At 34.1% G+C, this 19,924-nt stretch overlaps 1 protein-coding gene across 2 annotated transcripts; it reads right to left on the reverse strand.

Moving 5' to 3' along the window:
- Positions 1 to 1,788: 1,788 nt before the first annotated feature.
- Positions 1,789 to 19,275, reverse strand: LOC113501980. Of its 2 annotated transcripts, none has more exons than XM_026883361.1 (6): positions 19,059 to 19,275; positions 17,483 to 17,698; positions 12,769 to 12,882; positions 10,548 to 10,640; positions 10,171 to 10,308; positions 1,789 to 1,940 (listed from the first exon to the last, which is right to left on the reverse strand). In XM_026883361.1, the coding sequence occupies exons 1-6, from the start codon at positions 19,267 to 19,269 to the stop codon at positions 1,795 to 1,797; spliced, it is 918 nt and encodes a 305-aa protein (XP_026739162.1). In that variant the 5' UTR covers positions 19,270 to 19,275; the 3' UTR covers positions 1,789 to 1,794. The 2 variants fall into 2 exon arrangements, with proteins under 2 accessions (XP_026739162.1, XP_026739237.1); XM_026883436.1 differs by lacking the exon at positions 1,789 to 1,940 and adding an exon at positions 1,949 to 2,201.
- Between the last annotated feature and the right edge of the window lie 649 nt (positions 19,276 to 19,924).

Below are 19,924 nucleotides of genomic sequence, written 5' to 3' on the forward strand. Positions count from 1 at the left end.
GTGAACCGTAGCCTATGATTGAAAATGGAACCCTATGAGTAAAGCTTTCTGTATCCGTCTGACAGCAGGCTGCGTCTCATAAACCGTGATATCAAGACAGTTGAAATGTTCACATATAGGTAATGTATTCCTGTTGCCACTATAACTAAAAATAAATTTCTTCTACTTGATAAAATTTATGGGTGGCCAATTTCGCATGTTTGTCCTACTTATTGTACATTCAGTGTCATTTGTCTAACTTGCACTTCACCGATTTTTACTCTATATATGCCTAAATATAATTTCAATAATCCTTTGTTATTTTAGCTCCTTTGTCCTCTTTTTCGCAGAAATACTAGCATATTTGAAAGTTCATTAGTCTTTGAAAGGCCTTTTCATAAAATGCATGACAGATTTACCTGCATACATATATTACATATGAACTAAATGAAATATCAATTCAATGGTAGATAATATATTATTTCCTCTTTACAGAAAATCATATTCATATAGTTTCTGGTATTTCGATTTTCGGCACATAAATGATCATCATTTGTCATTTGTAGGTATAATAAACCAGCTGTCCGAGCGAACTACATACCGCCTACAATCGAAGATAACAATGCAGATAAATATACATTTTTTCCATTCCTGGACTTTCACAAATATTTCAAGACTTAAATAAGTTATTGTCTCAGCCGTTCTCGAGTTTTAAGGTGACTAACAAACAGCAATTCATTGTTATGTATAAAAAGAAGAAGAGAAAAAGGAAGAAGATAATAATTTTAAATTCAAAAAAAAAAGTTGCACATAATCTCTTCTCACATCAAAATATAAAAGACCAAATGTTTGTCAAACTTTCCGAGTTGAATTTTGTTTCTATAGTCCGTTTAAGACGAAAAGTAGGTATCTATCATTTAACTGAAATGAAATCGTCATCCATCTAAACCTAAATCTAACCATTTAAAGAAACAAAAGATCTATTAGAATTTACTACATTAGTGGTTTTGCTGTGTATTCGATTTCTTTTGAATTTAATCCTTGTGTCGCGAGGGCTTTTACAAGCATTTACAAAGACACCCAGACTCAGGACAAATATTTTTCGCTTACAATGGGTTTGGCTTAGTGACTTCAAGCAGCTAGTTAAAATGACTGATGAATTAATGAAAATTGGATGAAATTGACACAATTCGTATTATTCTAAGCATTTTTCCAACACAATAATTGGAAATACTTAAGAGAATAGGAATAGATTCAAATTTAATCCAACTGACATTGGATTGGATGGATTGAATTGTAGGTAAATAGCAGAACCAGTCGGCTAACTAAATTGATATGTGATAATTTTTTAACCGAAACTCGCTGCTTAAAACTAAAATACTCACATTAGAAGCTCCACGTCCGCCACGATCTCCCAATTTGAAGTGTAGCACTGGCGCCTCTATATATCCTTTAACGGGCTGCGTGAATGCGTGTAAAAAAAACTCGGTTACTACCACTACAAGTGCACTGTGCAAGGTGCCCCTTAGTGAAGGATTTGCTTTAGTGTTTTATGCATAGATGATAGTATCATAGTCTAATAAGGTGCTATAGTTAGATGCAATAAACTCTTTTCACCTAGATTCAAAATCAGGGACCAAAAAAAACTGAACACTGAAACTGAGCAACAAAAATTCGTCGACATACGACACAAAACGATTTCTAGAATTTGCTTTATGGGCCAATAGTCTGGTGTTCTTCGAATACCGTAATGAATAAAAACACTAAAAACGAATCAATTATAATTTACTATCTAAAATAAAACAACTCTATATTTCAAAGCGAAATATTTATTATGCTCTCAAACCATTCTCTGAAATGTAGAATATTTAAAACAACCAAAGGCACGCCTCGTCCCTTTATATCGCCCCATGAAAAGAATCCTATGATTTTTGAGTTTATCACAACCATTGCTCCGTGATCTAAAATAGTGATTGACAGAAATTACGTAAGTTCTCTTAACTACTAAATTATAATGAACTGATCAAAATTTCTTTGTGACTATCCAAACTTTGTTTTCGGGAGAGACTTTCTTTGATAAAGTTTTTCTCTTCTACAGGCAGTTCAGAAGCAGCTTTACACCTTGAACTTGATCGTAATTAAAGTACCCATCTTAGGTAGGTAGTTGCATAATTTTTTATATCCTGTATGTAACCAAGTTTTTTCTTTAAACACAAACGTCCCTAAAAACATGCCATGAAATGAAATAGACATGAAAATTAACGGTATGGCCGTAAGCAAAAGGGTTACATTACAATGGCTGTACAGATAGGGTAGGAACTCGGTAAACAGCGATTCCGCTACGGCTCCGATATTGCAACGGGGATGATTTTTTGACTGACGAAATAATTAACATTTTCCAAAGAAGCGAAATGAATATAAAATACGTGAAATACTTTAATTTCGAACAACTATGTAATTCACGGTCTGAAAATACATTTATTATGAATGGGGAATTCCTGTCATTTTGTGTATAATGAATATCTTTACTTGAAGTTATGTACTCGAAACAGATAGCAACAGAAAGGTTCTCAGCTCTGAATTCGCAAATAACTACCCACATTTTACTTCCATTAGGCCGTCAGTTTTCATGTTCGTATTTATTTCAGCGAAAATACACATTATAATTGGATTTAAGTCTACTGCTATTACACAGAGTTATTATAGATGGGTACGTAATGCATTCCTCTACTTAGGCCCCTAATTAGTTCGTTGTGAATTACTGAAAATTGAACTGGACTTTCAGTCCACCCCAATTATCAGAATCATTTTAGTTATTTTCCACATTTCCCAATATTCAATAAACAGCCTAATAATAGGTATTCACCGATTCAATTAATATACTGTATTTATAAAATATTTTGAAATAATGTACCTAATTTACGTTTTACGCGGCTTAAATTTTAGCGAAACTGTTAGGGATTATTATATGATGCAATTATTGGTTGTATTTGATTTTGCCACTTACAAGCTTATGTTATATTTCATTAATTTTGAAAACTAGATTTAAATAAGTTAGTTTTCAAATATCTAAGTATGCAATAAGACCTATCTGACATCTGTCTTAATATCCCCAAGGCTACGCCGCGCCGCGCCGCTGCGTGTTGCACAGAGGACTGAAGCGCGGATGGTAGTTCATAATGCCGTGATAGTGAGCTCCGGACTGCCGTCAAACGGCATTGAGAAACAATAGGTCCTTGTTCGCTCTCATACATCAAAGCTAATATCACATCTATTTTGTTTCTTTTGTACATAGTTTGACTTTGATTTTACAAGCAGCATAATATATTATGAAGATGATCATTAAATAAATACACATTTGTAGGTACATTGTGTACATTCTATCTCTACTACTGGAGTGCAAACTACAAACCAATATATTATAATCCTGCGAGATTTTTTATATTATTTTATACTGTCACATTTTTGTTTCGAAATACTGATAGTTGAGGAGCAAGCTGTAGGCAAAAGCAGCTTTAGTCGAAAAACTGAAACGAACGTTTTTCGTCGGCAAGATTACCTACATGTTGTCACGTGTTTGCTAGTATCGGACAATAGCCAAAAGGATTTAAAAGTTTCGATTCCATAACGTGAAGCATAACTACGTTTAGTTTCACGTAAAATATCCTTCAGTACCTACGGGTTTTCATTTAAATGAAAGCTGACAATTCAAGACCAGTGTAGATTGACATCAGATTGAAGTTTATTGCGATTAAACAGAGGGGTCTACTTATGTTTGATAACACGTTTTACTAAGCCTTTGCTACTCTTTGGGCACCGAACTTGTATTCCTACAAAGGTAAGAATATAAGTTGTTTGTTACTCCGAACAGATTAATATCAGAAGTCGTTTCTTTGTTTGACGAGTCCTTTGCTGGATGGATTCCAAGGACAAAGTATAATCGTCGTTGTTATTTGAGCATTTTTTTTATACGTAGGTATGTCTCAAACTCGTTTTAACATTAAATGCTCACAGTTCTCTTGCCCTTTTCTTACTAGTATCTATTACTTAAATTAATATTATCCCAGAAATTTTGACAAATTAAATTATTGATTAGTTCTACACGGCCATGTCGACAGGACGCTTGTTTCGTAAGTCTCCCCATAGGATATGGAATACAGATCTCCTTAGCAACAATTTCTTGCATGCGCTTGCCTGACAAGGATCTAGCTCACATCGTAAAGTGCACCAAGTTCCGAGGCAGTTAAGATAGTTATTACTTCAAAACATAAGGTGCACTGTAGGCCATTTGAGGTTTACCTAGCACTTACGACTTACAACGTCTTTGACTGAACTGTCTTACCTAGAGATCATGAGAAACTTCCCAAAATATCACATAATCAATATTGTTTCAAGAGAACTAAACTAGGAAAGTAATAATAATGCCTTTGCTTATTGTTTGCTATCTGCAATGCATTGTAAACGCAGACGGTCATACATACGTCATAGAATTAGATGTTTTGACATATAATTAATTGGAATGCCTATTATTTAGGGTATGAAATCAGGTATTTGTTTGAAGCAGAGGCATTAGTGGTGAAAATACCGATAGATATTATCTCCGGATCACACACGCATTCGTCGAGTATAATAATTAATTCGATTGGACATAATTGTAGTTTTTGCTTTCCGATTAACAATAAAGCTATCTCGAAACTGTTTTTTTTTTATATATTTCTGCTATACGCAAGACATGTATTATGTTTCACATTGGTCAACAATTCACAAGACGAAAATTAAAAAGACATAGTCCGAATTGTAGTATTATCGAGTATGCTTTCAAATAAAAGGAAAATTATAAGTAATTAATCGATCTAAAACCCACATTTTTATCAAAATATATCAAAATATGACTCCATTCAAATTTTACCAAAATCAGTCCAGCCAATTTTTTAGTTGTAAATTGCATAGTCATCGGGATTGTAGCTACCCTGAATATCAGCCTGCTAGCTTATCGGGAAGTGCCTAAAAAATGATTTGCAAGAATCCAACCGGAACGACAAAAAAGCAAACAAGAAAAGTCAGTGTATAAAAACGTGGGAATTACATATCCATATCATAAGTAGGTAAGCTACATCTGGTTCATTACACATGTTTTGAGCTTTTTTTTTCTTGTTCATCATCATCACAATGTATGTGTTGATTTTTATAAGTTTTCCCATCATCAGTCACATTCGTTAAGATCACTTTTTTCTATATTGCATATGAAGAGCTGTATAAGTCTAGTAGTACATCTCAATCTATATCGGTATAGAATTACAGTACTACGGGAAGTAAGCCTTTTCAGATTGCATCGAAACATCTTATAGAATCGTTTTTTATGTAGTATCTAATTTATTCCTCGTGTCGCGGGGGTAACACAAACAGATGTCTCGTGCACAAATACACCCATCCTCAGAACAAGCATTCGCAGTGCGCACCAATAGTTGTCCTACGCAGGGATCGAACCGGCGATAGAGTAGGTTTTTTAATCGATTACGATCATTTCGTGACTTCAAATATTCGTTCAGATAAAAAATCTGCAAGTCACCTACTTTTCCTAGATTATTACTCTAGTATTTATATCATTACTAAATTTTTTGGTTATTAACCTATTATCATAAGTTATGGTCTATCATAAGTTACGTACTTATTAAGTATAGTAGCTTATCTATACTTCTATACTAATATATAAGGCTGAAGAGTTTGTTTGTTTCTTTGAACGCGCTAATCTCAGGACCTAATTCTCAGGTCCAAATTGAAACATTATTTTTGAATGAACATGGAGGGAACATACAATGGAAAATGTAAAAAAAAACAGGGCAGGTATAAATCATAACTTATATATTCTACCCACGGGGACGAAGTCGCGGGCAACAGCTAGTTTTAAATACAACACTAATGAATAATTCCACGTTATTATGTTTATTGGAAAGCAAAACAAAAACTGTCGTGTATAATCCGTACCTGCCTGTGCTGAATCAAATGCGCGGATTTATATTTGTGAATTTTTAAAATTAACGACATGTTTACCAAACGTTTTTTTAGTTATTCTCGATTTAGCTCTGGAATACCGAGTTAATATTTTTCCGGGGAAAATATGGAGTCTTCATACGTGGAACCTGGATTTATTGGTAAAACGCATGAAGAAATCTGATGCGGACGTAAATGATAAACAAATATCAAAAGTGTTTTATGTTTTGCAGTTACCTAGTATTGATTTGAATATATTGAAACGTTGGATTAATTTATACATTAATTAGAGAGTGATAGGGCAGGGAAAAGGCAAGATACAAAGCTAATCTCTACACACGTGCGCGTATCTATGTACCTAGGTATCACAGAGAGCTCCCCAAGCGACCTTACAACGTAGACGCACAATAGGAAGACCACCCAGCTTCTATCCTTGTTAGCTCCCCAATCTCTATATGCCGTGACCTGTCACAAACACAAAGACGAGGTAATAAAGAAAGTGATCGACAGAACACGTTGGGCAGTAGTCAAAAGATTGGTTTTCGGAAATGAAAATGCAATTGAAATTTTCTGATTCATTTTTAAGACAGCTCTTTTGATTCTGATATTCTTTAACGGACGTTTAGGACGTATTGCCCCTATAAATGACAGTCTCAAAGACTCGTTTGCTGTCAAATTTAAAATGACGTGTATCGACAAAAAAATGGTTTAATTTTTTTTACTTGTTGGATCCTGCGCTCTTAGTCCGGTTTTTATGTTGTAGTTATATATGTAGCTAAAAAATAGTATCTTTACAGTAATGGATATGACTTTAGTTCCTCTGCTTATCTAATTGTATAGTCGGTAATTAAGTGTTCAGGTCACTGCGGCTGACAGCCCGTTTGACGTGAGATGACGCCTAAGATTCAGATACTGGTTTGATAGAAGGAAGCCTAATGCAATTCACTGCCCAAAGCGTTCGTAGAATTTCACCGATTAACTATATCTTGGAATCGAAACTAACAGAGTGGTTTATAACATGTCATGTGAATGTCTTGACCAGGAACGGATCCAATATTGTAGGGAGGGGTTGATGCAACTGTTGGTATATTTAAACAAATTGAAGATACCTATGTACGAAGACTACACACTGGTCTGTGATGTATGTTTTCTTTTAGAGCAAGACTATCGGCAATCGTAAAAAGCATTGTGCTTAGGTACTGTTTCGACACAATTTTGTAAAGTAAAATTGAAAACCAATTGGGGATTTAAAAAATGACTAAGAATTTAAGATTTTCAAAACTAAACTTATTACTCTAAAGTCTTTACTGAGATTGCATGTGTATTAAGAGTAAAACAAGTTAGTTATTGTTCTGAACTAAAAACTTTTTTGAAAGATTATAATCCAAAAGTCACGGAGTGTCCAGAAGTGCGGATATCAATTAGGAAACTCTTTTATTTCATTAATCCCAATGCAATCTGTTATATTATTAAAAATGCTATAAAATTATTTTGTTTTTAAATCCTGATGCTGATAACGACAAGAAAGGCGATCAAAGGACATGCTTTAGTCATAGTTTTTGTTCATTGGATTAGTCTTTATGCGTATTGGGTGTAATAGTTTATGTTATGATTGGGCATTTTACTAAAAACATTTAATTACTTCGTCAGTTTGAGTTACATTAAACATTTCATATTTCTTTTTAAAAAAATACTCCGCGCCGCAGCAGTAAAGAATTTAATCCTTGTTTCGCCACTTGTGTCACGCGAACGGATTGAGCGATTATTTAATTTGTTTTGTAAAGATGAATAGTGTGCGACTGTTCTTATACATTTTTTGAATACAAAGTTTAGGTCATTTAAAACTGTTTTTTTAATACAAATCCCGAATTAAGGAATTAAATTCTTGTGTGGCGGTGAGCTTTACAAAAATTCAAGTTACATGCACAAAGACAAAGACACCCAGAACGCGTATTCGTGCAGTATACATATTTTCCGACACTCGAATCGAACCCGCGACACGTCAAGCTCTGAGTGAAGTCATCTTATTACTGGGGGGTGACGTTATCAGCCACCACTTCCATATTGTTATTTATTGCTTTATTCAAATATTTTGTAAATCTACGTGACGAGCTAATTGGTTTTTTTTTGTCAAATGCCCCATTATGAACTTGTTTTTTATCAATTTAAAAAGTGCTGGTTGTCGTATAGTACTATGTAACAAATTGAATGATAAGAAACTAAGCGGCTTATGCCATGCTTTTAGGGTACCGCACCACAAAAGAAAAACTTCGTCTTCGTTTCAATGCAGTGAAGTTAATACGTTTTTTGTGAGCCATATGAGGGGTCATATTGAAATTAATATCTAATACGGTCCTTTGGGGATGTAAAATTTAGGCTTCTTTGTCGACGTATACTTATCCGAAAATTTAATCTTGTAACGATTTGACTATTACAAGCTTATCAAATCGAATTAAATACCTAACTCTTAATTTCGGACAGAGTGTTAGTAAGTATAATACTTAAAATACACTTTATTTAAAGTTTAGTATGTAAAAAAAACAATGCGGTGTGGAGCCACGCAGCCGCACCCATCTCTGCAACGTAGAAGAATCTCACCGATCTACGAAGGCATTGAGAATATCATGGTCCGTGTTTCCAAATAATAACGACAAAATCATTTCTTTTGAGCTACGGCCACACAAGCAGCCACATCAGCCACTCTTAACGCTTTATTATATTGAACCCTTAGGTCGCTTATATTTGCAATGGATGATTTGCACATGTCTAGTAATGTTCAAACAGCAGAAGCGGTGGTTGAAACTGTGCGCTGTCCAATGTAACGTGACCTTCAAAAAGTGCTATTTACTAGCCTAATTTGAATAAACGATGATGATACACGTCTCTATCAATGTTCAAACATTTTTGTGAATTCAATTGTTTTTTGATAACATCTGGAATTGGTACTGAACCATCGGGGCTTTATCCGGACTAGCCCTTACATCCGTTTTTTTTATTTGTTCTCAGTATTGTAAACCCTTGGTAGTCGATTCTCAATAAAACAGATCGCGTGCCTATCACCGAAATCAAGATATATTTTTGTTTATTTGTTAAACAATATCTTCCCTCAGCGATTCTAAAAAAACTATATGATCTATTTATTCATACAGAGGTTTTATAAAATCGCGTAACTATTCGAATTGATTTATTTTAACAGCATTTATCATCATAGCTTATAATTAATCCTAACAATACAACACCCTTTATGTTTGTATGTGTGCGGAGTTCGATTCCTGCCCGACTAAGATTTTGGCTTGGATTTTTGCTTTTCAAATCGGACTATTGAACCAATTATTTGAGTATGGACTTGTGATTAGTCGGCTTACCGATACTCTTTACAATTTAAAAATAATTCCCTAAAAACATTTGCTAGGAGAATCTTTAAATTTTATGAACTTCGAATACATTAGCTGATGCAAATATACACTAATATTGCAAGCCTTTTCACACTTGAAACAAACAAGAATAGATTCAAAGACTAATCGTCCCGAGCAAGCATCGAACCCGTAGCATCGCACAAGTTGCTACGTAGTACCTTCCTAAATTCAAAAACGATGTTTATACTGCCTTCAGTATTTGTAGGTAGTAACTTACGTCTCAAAGCAATAATAATCAAATTTCAATAATATTCAATATTCAATATGTTTGGTTCCCGTTTTTCAAATTTGACGACGGTTTTCTCGAAACAAAAATGCGCTGCTTTTTTAATTTCACTACCACAAGATACTTGATCCCGTCAAAGAAAAACATGAACATTATAGACTGCAATCGCGGCGCGCACTGAGCAAGCCTAGTCAATAATCCTCTTTCGTTCATTATTAAGAAAGCTTATTTTACAGGATGAATAATTAGAACATTATCTTCGTCTCTCATTAATTGGGTTACAGGGGAGTTGCTTGCACGGATATAATTTAATGAATGACATGTATGTGATCCGGGAAGATGCAATAATACATAGCTGTAACATTATCTAGCTATTGAAATGAGCAACATACCTACTCACGCTCTCGTTTGCTTCGTATACCTATAATGAGCCTAAATTCGTGTCAGTCGAGCATACGTATAAACAGATAACAAAGGACAGAAAAGCTATATTAAAGGATTGATCAAAGTGTTCACATCACGTGGGTATTTCTACGTTAAAGTTTTTATTTTACTAACCCGCAGTTGGTCCGGTCCGATAGAAATTAACACAGAATTCATAATCTCTCATTTGTTCGACAATAGGCGAAGCGTACGAATAACAATTTTCTGAACTGACTGGTCGCACTCTGATGACCATAGCATGAGAAATATCACCTTAAAAAAGAACAACACAACTCTGTTTAGCTATCAACAGGTTCAGGGAACTTGCCTATTTTTCGTCTGCATGTGAACTTTGAGCCGCACAGCGATAAAAAAAGGTGTCGATTTCATTTAATGCTGCTTATAAAAATATCTAATATACTTAAAATAATATTAAATTTCGCATTTTGCCAAAATAAAATACTCTAAAAATATTAATATAAAAATATTATTAATTTATTACCACCACCAACCTTGATTAGAAAATGCAATTTGCCAATTCACGATAAACATTTCTTTTGCGTATTTTTGTAACAATTGCTGGTCTATTACAATATTTCTCGGGGCTGAAATCAAAAATGTAATTAAGTACAAATTCAAAAAAACTCACCCAGCGGTAGTTTTGTTTCACGATGAAATGGTCAGGGCCTTGGAACCACATTAAGACTGATTTAAAGAAATTTTAAAAGTTCGAAAAACTTGGTAAAGTCGCGAGCGTATACAATTTACGCGTATGCAAATGACGGCAGCACGACTAGACACGTCCGTCCACTATCGGATAGGAACAGGAGTGTTGCGCGGGGCGAGAGTGCACAACAGGTAACGCTGCACCGATATCTATAAGTACCGCGTAACTACGAATAGATATGCAAATTAAATGATTGATTTTAGGCCTAACAATTGATTTAAATGCAACGTAAATCCCAGGAAATTTAGAAAGACCGCTCCAAGCTTTTTTATTTTCTCTCTATATAAAGTCTTTGTTAACAGCCTGCATACGTTGCTACATTTTTGTAAAGTAAGTCTAACCAAAAATGAATATCGGGTCATACAGTAAGCTATGGGATTGTTAATAAAAATGAACTTTCCAGCACAGCTTATCAGCCACCTAATGACACTAAACCGCTTCCACATTTAATACTCGGGCCCAGTTCAGAACTAAGTAATGACTTTATGTGCACAATATTTATAATACTTACACATATGTAAGTTTACCTAATGATACTTTTTACAGATTCCTTACAAACTTGTAGTTAATAATCCTATACAGAAGATAACGGAGTTTGTGGGCATGTTGGAATTAATGCAAGGAATAATCAAGATGGTATTCTAAAAAAGTAGGAGCAATTCACGTACTAAGTTATTTGGGATTTGGGAAACGTCGATTTGTATACAAATTGTTGATATATTAAAGCTCAAGTCTTTCAAGGGTAAACAATCCTTACAGTAAAAGTGACACATTTATTTATTTTTTCGATTCCGAGCTCTATGACTAAGGTTTCGCTGTCTGTTCGTTCGTCTGTCACGAGGAGGTCTCTCATGAGATTTGATCGCTTATCAGTAGAAGGTAAATACTGTATTTCTGTTGCCCGTAAATCATTCTTTTCTTAATTTTTGCTTAACCCTAAGTGCGCATTTGGCCAGTTTTATTTAAGCCGTTATAAGTCACATTTTTTTTTAATGAATTCTCTTTTCGAATACGAACTTCTTTAAAACTTAACTACTTAATAAGGCTTCTTACGAAATTGTTAACACTATTTTCGAATGATCTGAGTGCATCCTCGGAAAAGTTCGAGCTAAAGTAAAGTGCGTGCTTCGGACATATTGCATGAAGGCTCAAAACTTTAGGTAAAACTCAAAACTCCTTGTCAGAAATTCTTCTTACAATCTCTAATAGAAGTGAACTGGTACTTACTTATTACCTGTGTATTACTTGTACTCAATATAATATATTATGTATGTATGTTACATGTAAGTACGTATCAATAAAAAATATCTTAAGGTTCACTATTAAATGATGTAACGGTTTACTCACGCGTATTTATCGGGGTAGCCCGACTAGTTTCGGACCCAACCGGAGTCCTTAATCATGAGCAGACGCGGCGAGATCGCGAGTCGAACTCATTTAATCATTCAACATTAACAAATCATTTAATAATGAATTAGTCTCACGATAGTTATTATAAAAATCTTAAGGTTCTAAATACGAGCTTTCGGAAAAATTAGATAACTATACAAAGGATTGTAAAAAACAAAGGAAACTCGCGGTAAACTTAGGAGTTAATAGCAGAACGAACTCTACTATTTTATTAATATTAAACATTGTTTTTAGAGGTTTTTTAATGGAATATATAAGTAATATACATTTACCGACTTCAAATAGGAGGAGGTTGTCATTTCGTCCGTACTTTGTGATAGTCTTATGTATGTTTGTTACCTCAGAATCTTTTAGTATTTTTTTCATTAAACTTGGGATTCCATAAAAGTTCATCAAGTTTGGCCTAGTAGTTATTATTTAATGTCGGTTATATGTATTTGTGGGCAAAAAAAAAAATATTGCCTGAGCGGAGTTTGCCTGCTTCACCGGCTAAGTATGCGATACTCTAACCCTCTTAGCTAAATCGTATTCCGTTATTCGTTAGCGTTGATAAATACGTAGATATTTATGAGGAGGTATTGTATGTACAAACTTACCAACATAGTACTCGTCGTTGATAATCTGGTTGGAATGCTCAAATAATCCAATATTATTATGAAAGTCGCCTCTATTGAATCGTGAGTGAGTTAAAGTTCGCTTGATACCACTTTCTGAGAAAAAAAAAACTTGTTATATTTTTACATAAGTTAGTGTATGCGGCCTATGACCACTCCCATCAAATTCTTGGTGAACTTGCGATTCTATAAGAATTTGTATGCACAGGGATTTAGGTTCGATCCGTAGGTTCTTGATGAAGTGCTATACATTGACTGAATGCTTTAGATGTTGTACGGCGGTTCAGGTTTAGGCATTAAGGGTCTGAAATTGAAAAACTGAAATGAACTCAGACACCAATACCAAACAATGATTTAAAACATAATGAGTAAACCTGGAATTAAATATTAGAACCTAAGTTGCAACTCGCAGTGACCTAGAGTACATGGGGCAACACGATACTTTTTACTACCCATAGCTACTGTCAAGGATGTAACTGCTGGGACACGGATAACAGTTTAAAATGCCTTTCGAAACACGGAAGAACTCGTTAAAACATAGATGGTCCCCAATCCTCGGAAAAGCCGTGTCAAGTGTAGTTTAACCTTTGATCGACCGACTAGAGCAGTTGTAGTTTAGTCACAAAATCCTCGCTTGGTCAACAGGTAAAATTAAAAAATAGACTATTTTTTTTACTACTATACTGATATTCATCACGCAAACATCACGAGTAGTGCATTTTACAACAAATGTATTAAGTTTTGTTTCAGCACATCGGTCCGTCAACTCACACACAGACACTTCACGATACGATAGTTCTGTCAACCTTGATGACGAATTCCGTGTATGTTGTGTAGGTCGCAAATGAATATTGATTCAAAAAAAAAATCAAAAATTCAAGAATCGGTAGAATGAAAAAAGGACTCAATGTCGAAATATCACGACAATCCCTCGCTTAAGACAGGCCAATTGCTTACTATTTTCGTTTTGAGTGGATTTCAGTTAATTTCTCTTGTTAACTTTTTCGCGACATTTCTTCTCAACGAATAAATTTAGTAGTGCGCGCTTAGCGCTTACTTTAAAAGGTGGTGTTATTCCGCCGTATGAAATAATGAATTAGATTTCATAGGAATAAAAACTGAATACCTACTTCTGAAAATTAACTATCTATAAATAGAACATTTTAAAAATCAGTACGCAATTCTTTAGTATTTTATAACGGTGACAATTGCGGTCTCTGTCTAGCATGCGGTAACAAGGAGGATAAGGAACCAAAAAAAAATGGCAATCTAAAGAAAGTAGTATACAAGTAAAAAAATAGGTTTAAAGTATAAATGAATACTTAATTAAAATACACAGCTTGCAAGAAGTCAGTGGCGAATGAAAAGTGGGCTTATTATTCAGTTATTATTTACTGAAGTGTGTCGAACAGAATTGTATTATAAAGCTACGGCGTAGCACTAGAATCGTAGACTATGCTTTACTACGACTGCTTTAACTATATTTATGTCAGCATAGTCAGAGAATATGTTTAAATAACGTATTCATTCATTTTTTGTTACTCCCTTTCAAAAGGTGGTTATAGAAATGTTTAACACATATTTTACCAATCAAATGGCATGATACCCCCTTACTGGGAATAAAAGTCAGTCCTATGGCTGTCTTTATAAAAAGATGTAACTGTCACGACATGTCACGTAAAATCAGTTTCGTTCTATATTTTTGTTATAGTACTTAATAATGAACTGATTTCGAGAAGAAAATATATGTTTTAACATTTAACTAATTACCTATCGAAATACAGTATAGTATTATTGAATACAACAAGAACAGGATAAGCCTACCTAGTAATAACTAAGTAATCTTTGTGCGTCATGTTTCTCCAGTGAACATATCAGTACAAATTACTATGCTATAAACCAAATCAGAAGTTCTACGAAACTAGACCGCAGTCGTAGCACTTCGTAGATTCAAAACGGCGTAGCACATATTTGTAGCTTACTTTTTCGAAGATTTAAAATTATGTAAAAGTAATCAGAAGTATATCAGTATTTACTTTTTTTGACTTTTGATGATATGGTTTGGGATGTTGGAACACGAGTCGGTAAAAGAAGGAATTTATTAAAAGATTTTTGACTTCGATAGAGCTCATAGACCACACAACAAGTATTCTGTCAAGCCGGCTACAACGGATTTCGTGGGTTCGATTCCCGCCCAGGATAAATGTTTAAGTGAGCACGATCATTTGTTCAGTGTCTGAGTGTAAATTATGTGTGTATTTAGAAATATATGTAAAGTATTTTTATCAAATCGTCTAGTAGTCATAATACAAGCTTTGCTTAGTTTGAGACTAGATGGCGTTTTGTGAATGTTTTAGATTATTATTTCCTTTATTAAGCCATAAACATATTCATTACATTTTTAAATATATAAAAAAAAAAATATTATTATTATATCTTGGAAAAAATACGTAGGTACAATGTACAGTTATCACTTTTGTGCGTTTTGATTACACTTCAGGGTAGATACATTTTTATCAGGCTTTTACCATTCGAATTTAGTACTTAGTAGGTCTTAGCAGTAATGAGTTGCTAGATGTTCGTTACATCGAAAGTTTAGTATTATAAAGATTTGTTATTTCATTGTTGTTAGTTTCAAGGATGAAATTAATTTGACAAACATATACAGTTTCATATACATTAATTTCATATTAATATTCACTTTATTTTTGTATTAATGTTTACGGAATTATATAAAACTAGCTTTTCGCCCGCGGCTTTGCCCGCATCGAGTTCGGTTATATCGCGACTCCAGGAGAACTCTTCAAAATTCCGGGATAAAAACTATCCTATGTTCCTTCTCAAGGTCAACTCTATCTCTGTACCAAATTTCATTAAAATCACTTCAGTGGTTTAGACGTGAAAGCGTAACAGACAGACAGACAGAGTTACTTTCGCATTTATAATATTAGTAGGGATCTTTAAAAAATCCAACTCTGAAACTTGTATGTGCGACTTGTATTTGTGACAATAATACAAAGTAATATTTTATTATTTGTATTATTATGCTGCCAAAGGTCCGAACATGAGACATGAGTGCATACTACCTACCTACAAGGCGCTTTACCTAGTTGCCAGCGCGCAAAACGACGTGCTGCCGCGAGTAAATGTAATGCCTGCTACTCGTAGACCGTAAGTAATTCCATGAATGAACTTTCGCACAGAGTGATCACAGTTTGAGTTACATTTTTATTATTTAGTTTTTTTTAAACAATAATCTCCGAATTGAGTTTATTGAAACCTATCATGACTGATATCATTAATGGCTACTAATATTAACCGTGTGTCAAATTAATGTAGTGCCACGTTTAATACTGGTAAATATTATTCCAGACAATTATCTAGTTATTTTAAACGGCCTTTAAGAGTAAGACGCGATCTATTAGTGATTTTTTTTTATTAAATATTATATAAAATAATTTAAATTGCATTTTTTTGACATATCTTATGTCAAGAAAATTGTTTTGGCGGGTTCGGATTAAAAGAAAGGTAGCTTTTTAACATTTGTACTTCAGCATCTTCCATATTATAACAAATTTATTAAAAACCATTTCAAGGTTATTAGGTAGACCTAATAACCTTGAAATGGTTTTTAATCAATTTTATTTACCACTGAAAATGCACACGCACTTATACAACTATGTCAAAAATCCCAAAAAAAATAAATGTTTTATACCGAATTATTTCATTTTAGCCGAAAAATAAACCAAATGTTGCTTAAATACATTTGCTTTCTCATATTGCATACTCATTTTAAATTTCCAGTTAAAAGGAATATAGTATTTACCTTTATGCAAAAAATAACTGTAAAAAAGGTAATAGAATTAATATGCAATGAAAATATTAAATAACAGGAGCGCCGATTTCCGGACGGAATGCCAATGATTTGAGCCCGATTTCCTACGACTGAGTGAACAGTATATTGCCCTCATAAATGTATTAAGATCGCGGCAAAATCGAGAAAGGCATAGTGAAAATTATATTCAACTTAACAGGAGGTAACGACACATAAATTTTACAATTGAAATAGAATTAAACTGATCGGATTATTGAAGCGTCATGTTAATCTTTATCTACATTTTCAACCATCAACAACGTACCTACTTTTTAACGGTTTATAACTGATATTTAATTTCATTTATTCTGTTGTGAGCATAAATGTGTACCCTCAAAGTAGAAGCCATGACTCTAATAAAAAAAAATACGTGTATTTAAACATTATTATGAATTTTCTTCCGAAAAAAGTAGTATCTAAATAAGTAGTTTTTCGAAAACATGTGTCTTGTAGTCAACATGTTGTCTTCCTTTATAAGTACTTAGTACATTTATGTAAACTTCACTTTCTTTTCTATCCGTTTGTTCAAGCCAATCTTGTCTTATAGACTAAGAGAAATCATATACATACACGTACATAGGTGATCGGTCTAAGATTACTCTTTTTGTTAGAAACAGGGACGCACCCTCTTCCTTTGGGGGAGAAAGCAGGTATTGTCTGACTCTAACTGACTAAACCTAAACCGCCTTGATAGGTCTTCCGCTTTTTGGTGTGTGTTTACACCGACATACTAACTGGCGTCCAGTAATAAGGGTAGAAGCATGTCAAAACTTACTGTCAATTGTATTTACACCTAAAACATTACGGATAAAATATTCTTACGCGTAAATTTTCCAAAAAGTTTGTATTTGATTCTCCATTTAGGTAAGTAATCGGACATTTCAGGGTGATCGCGCATAGAGGTGCACTGCGCCGGGGCCAAGGACCAGCGCTTCGCAAGCAGCAGAGTATTACACACCACGCGGACTGGCGGCGGAGTCATGTTCAGATAGACCACCCCGATTGATTCAAAATGAGTCACCTCCAAAGTTGACAAACCTGTGCGGATAAAATATAGAATTCCATTACAAAATTCTGTTCATTAAAAAAAAATACAGGATTCTTAAAAATAAACTTGCTTTACCTATTAAACACCTTTTAAAACTCATTAGTGAATTGCGTCTGGCTCTTCAGGCAACAACAAGAAGAAACGCTCAAATCGTAAGTAATCTTAATGTGATAAATGAACGACCGATATTATTTAATTGGTATAATTAAGTAAGTATGTACATGATTTGGTAATCTTTATTTTTTGTTTAATTAACATTGGTTTGTAATCCCCTTTTAACCTTCGAATAGACGGAGTATTGTTTTAAGTTTCAATTCTATCTCGACAATTAAGAGAGTTGTTGTAAGTTTCACTGGCATCATATGGGTGTCTGTGGCACCGTCGCTCTATAACGGGTGTACCGACTTGAGGAGGATTTTGTATTCCTTGTTAAACTTTTTTTGTAGACAGAAGATACACCAATTCTATGCTTGTATGTGGTCGGAAAAAAATGGAATATAAGTTTCAATGTGGAATGAGGGGCAAAACGCAAGTACATAACAAATTAAAGCACAAAATTTCTGAAACTGATAAACCTATCCATATCTATCCTATCCCATTCCTATTGACTACATTCGCTCCGTAATTTTTTTCAAATACTGATATATTTTGTTCCTACTTATATCAAACCTGTCTGCTATTTGTTGTGTCAAGAATCTGTATCCCGCGGATATCAAGATAGACTAACTAAGAAGCAAACGTTTCCGAAAGTACTATATTACAATAACGGCAATAAAGTCGAGTCTGTTGTATAGGAGCCGTATTTAAGTTTAATTTTGTTTTTTTTTTTACAATAGGATCACGATTTACCCTCCACATGAGTAGATTATGTTTGCGCAAGTGGTTAATTACGTCCAAGTTTAAGATAAGCGGCACGATTTTTAAATCTGTTTAACATTTTAGAAATTAACCAAATTATTGCCATATATTGTCAATAAACTAATCTCTCTCTCAACCATTATAATTATTAATCTCCTAAAATATTCACACTATTTTATTAAAATAGGGAAGTTTGTATGGAGATAGCAGGGATCCTGGATTAACATAATGAACTATTTTTACAGGGCGAAGAACAGAAAGCAGCCTAATTACCTGTTTTAATCTATGATAGGTATAAACTTCCTACCACTAGCTCCACACCAAATTTTATTGAAATCGGTCGTGATGTTTTTGCGTGCTGAGGTACCAAACTTGCACATCAAATAATATTCAAACACACATAAACATACCTCTTCATCATATAAGAATAGGGTTTTCGTGTATTGCCCACCGAAAATGAAGCGCTTTCAGGGAAAACCGATCGATACTTACGCGTGTCTGCTCGTCTGTAATACATTGACAACATCTCGTTTCGCGTGTGTTTCACTACACACAAATGTATTAAATATATAAGTGCCATCAACATGATCCCCACAAAAGTTATTATTAAATGAGCAAACAGACATTTTTCTCCTCTTGTAAATTTTGATCTTTTAGTCTGACGGTTTGAGTTCGGCATGGTACGAAAATGATGTGATTCCATGGCCAACTAGAACCTTTACTTTGATAGATAAGATAAATTTACAAGTCATTTATGCGTAGTGGTTTTAATCTATTAGCGCATTTACGGATGTAATATTTCAGTTTGTACTTTATTACAGTTTTGTCGTCACAACAACAGAGTCTATCTTAACTACATTTAAAAATAGTTGGTAATTGTCAATGACCTTCAAAATTGGCAAACAAAACTAAAAATATTCTTTATAAAAACATAAATCAACGAGTATTTTTTTAAGGCCTCCGTACTTAGCATATTAATCCTTGTTTGGGTTGCACAAACTTTCAAGTAACATGCACAAGAAACCCAGAGAAAGAACAAGCATTCGTGGGATAATGGTGGTCCTATGGGGGAATCGAACGAACGAGGCCACAACACGCCGCGCTCACAGTATTTGGCGAGGTAACCTATAGGTACCACTCAGCCGTCAACCGCAACAACAAAAATATCGTATTGTCACCTCATTCTCAATTACAGAAGATTGAAATGCCGCAGAAAGATTTTAGCTATGGTTATTGGATGGGTCTTTAGTCGTAGGTATACCACTAGATTTCTTGGAGACAAAAATTGCCTAAAATAAAAAAATACCTCCGAAAACTTTACAAAGCGCGACTGACGTCTAAAAACACTCGAGCATAAT

Source organism: Trichoplusia ni, chromosome 1 (assembly GCF_003590095.1).
Source record: "Trichoplusia ni isolate ovarian cell line Hi5 chromosome 1, tn1, whole genome shotgun sequence".
Lineage (NCBI taxonomy): Eukaryota > Metazoa > Arthropoda > Insecta > Lepidoptera > Noctuidae > Trichoplusia > Trichoplusia ni.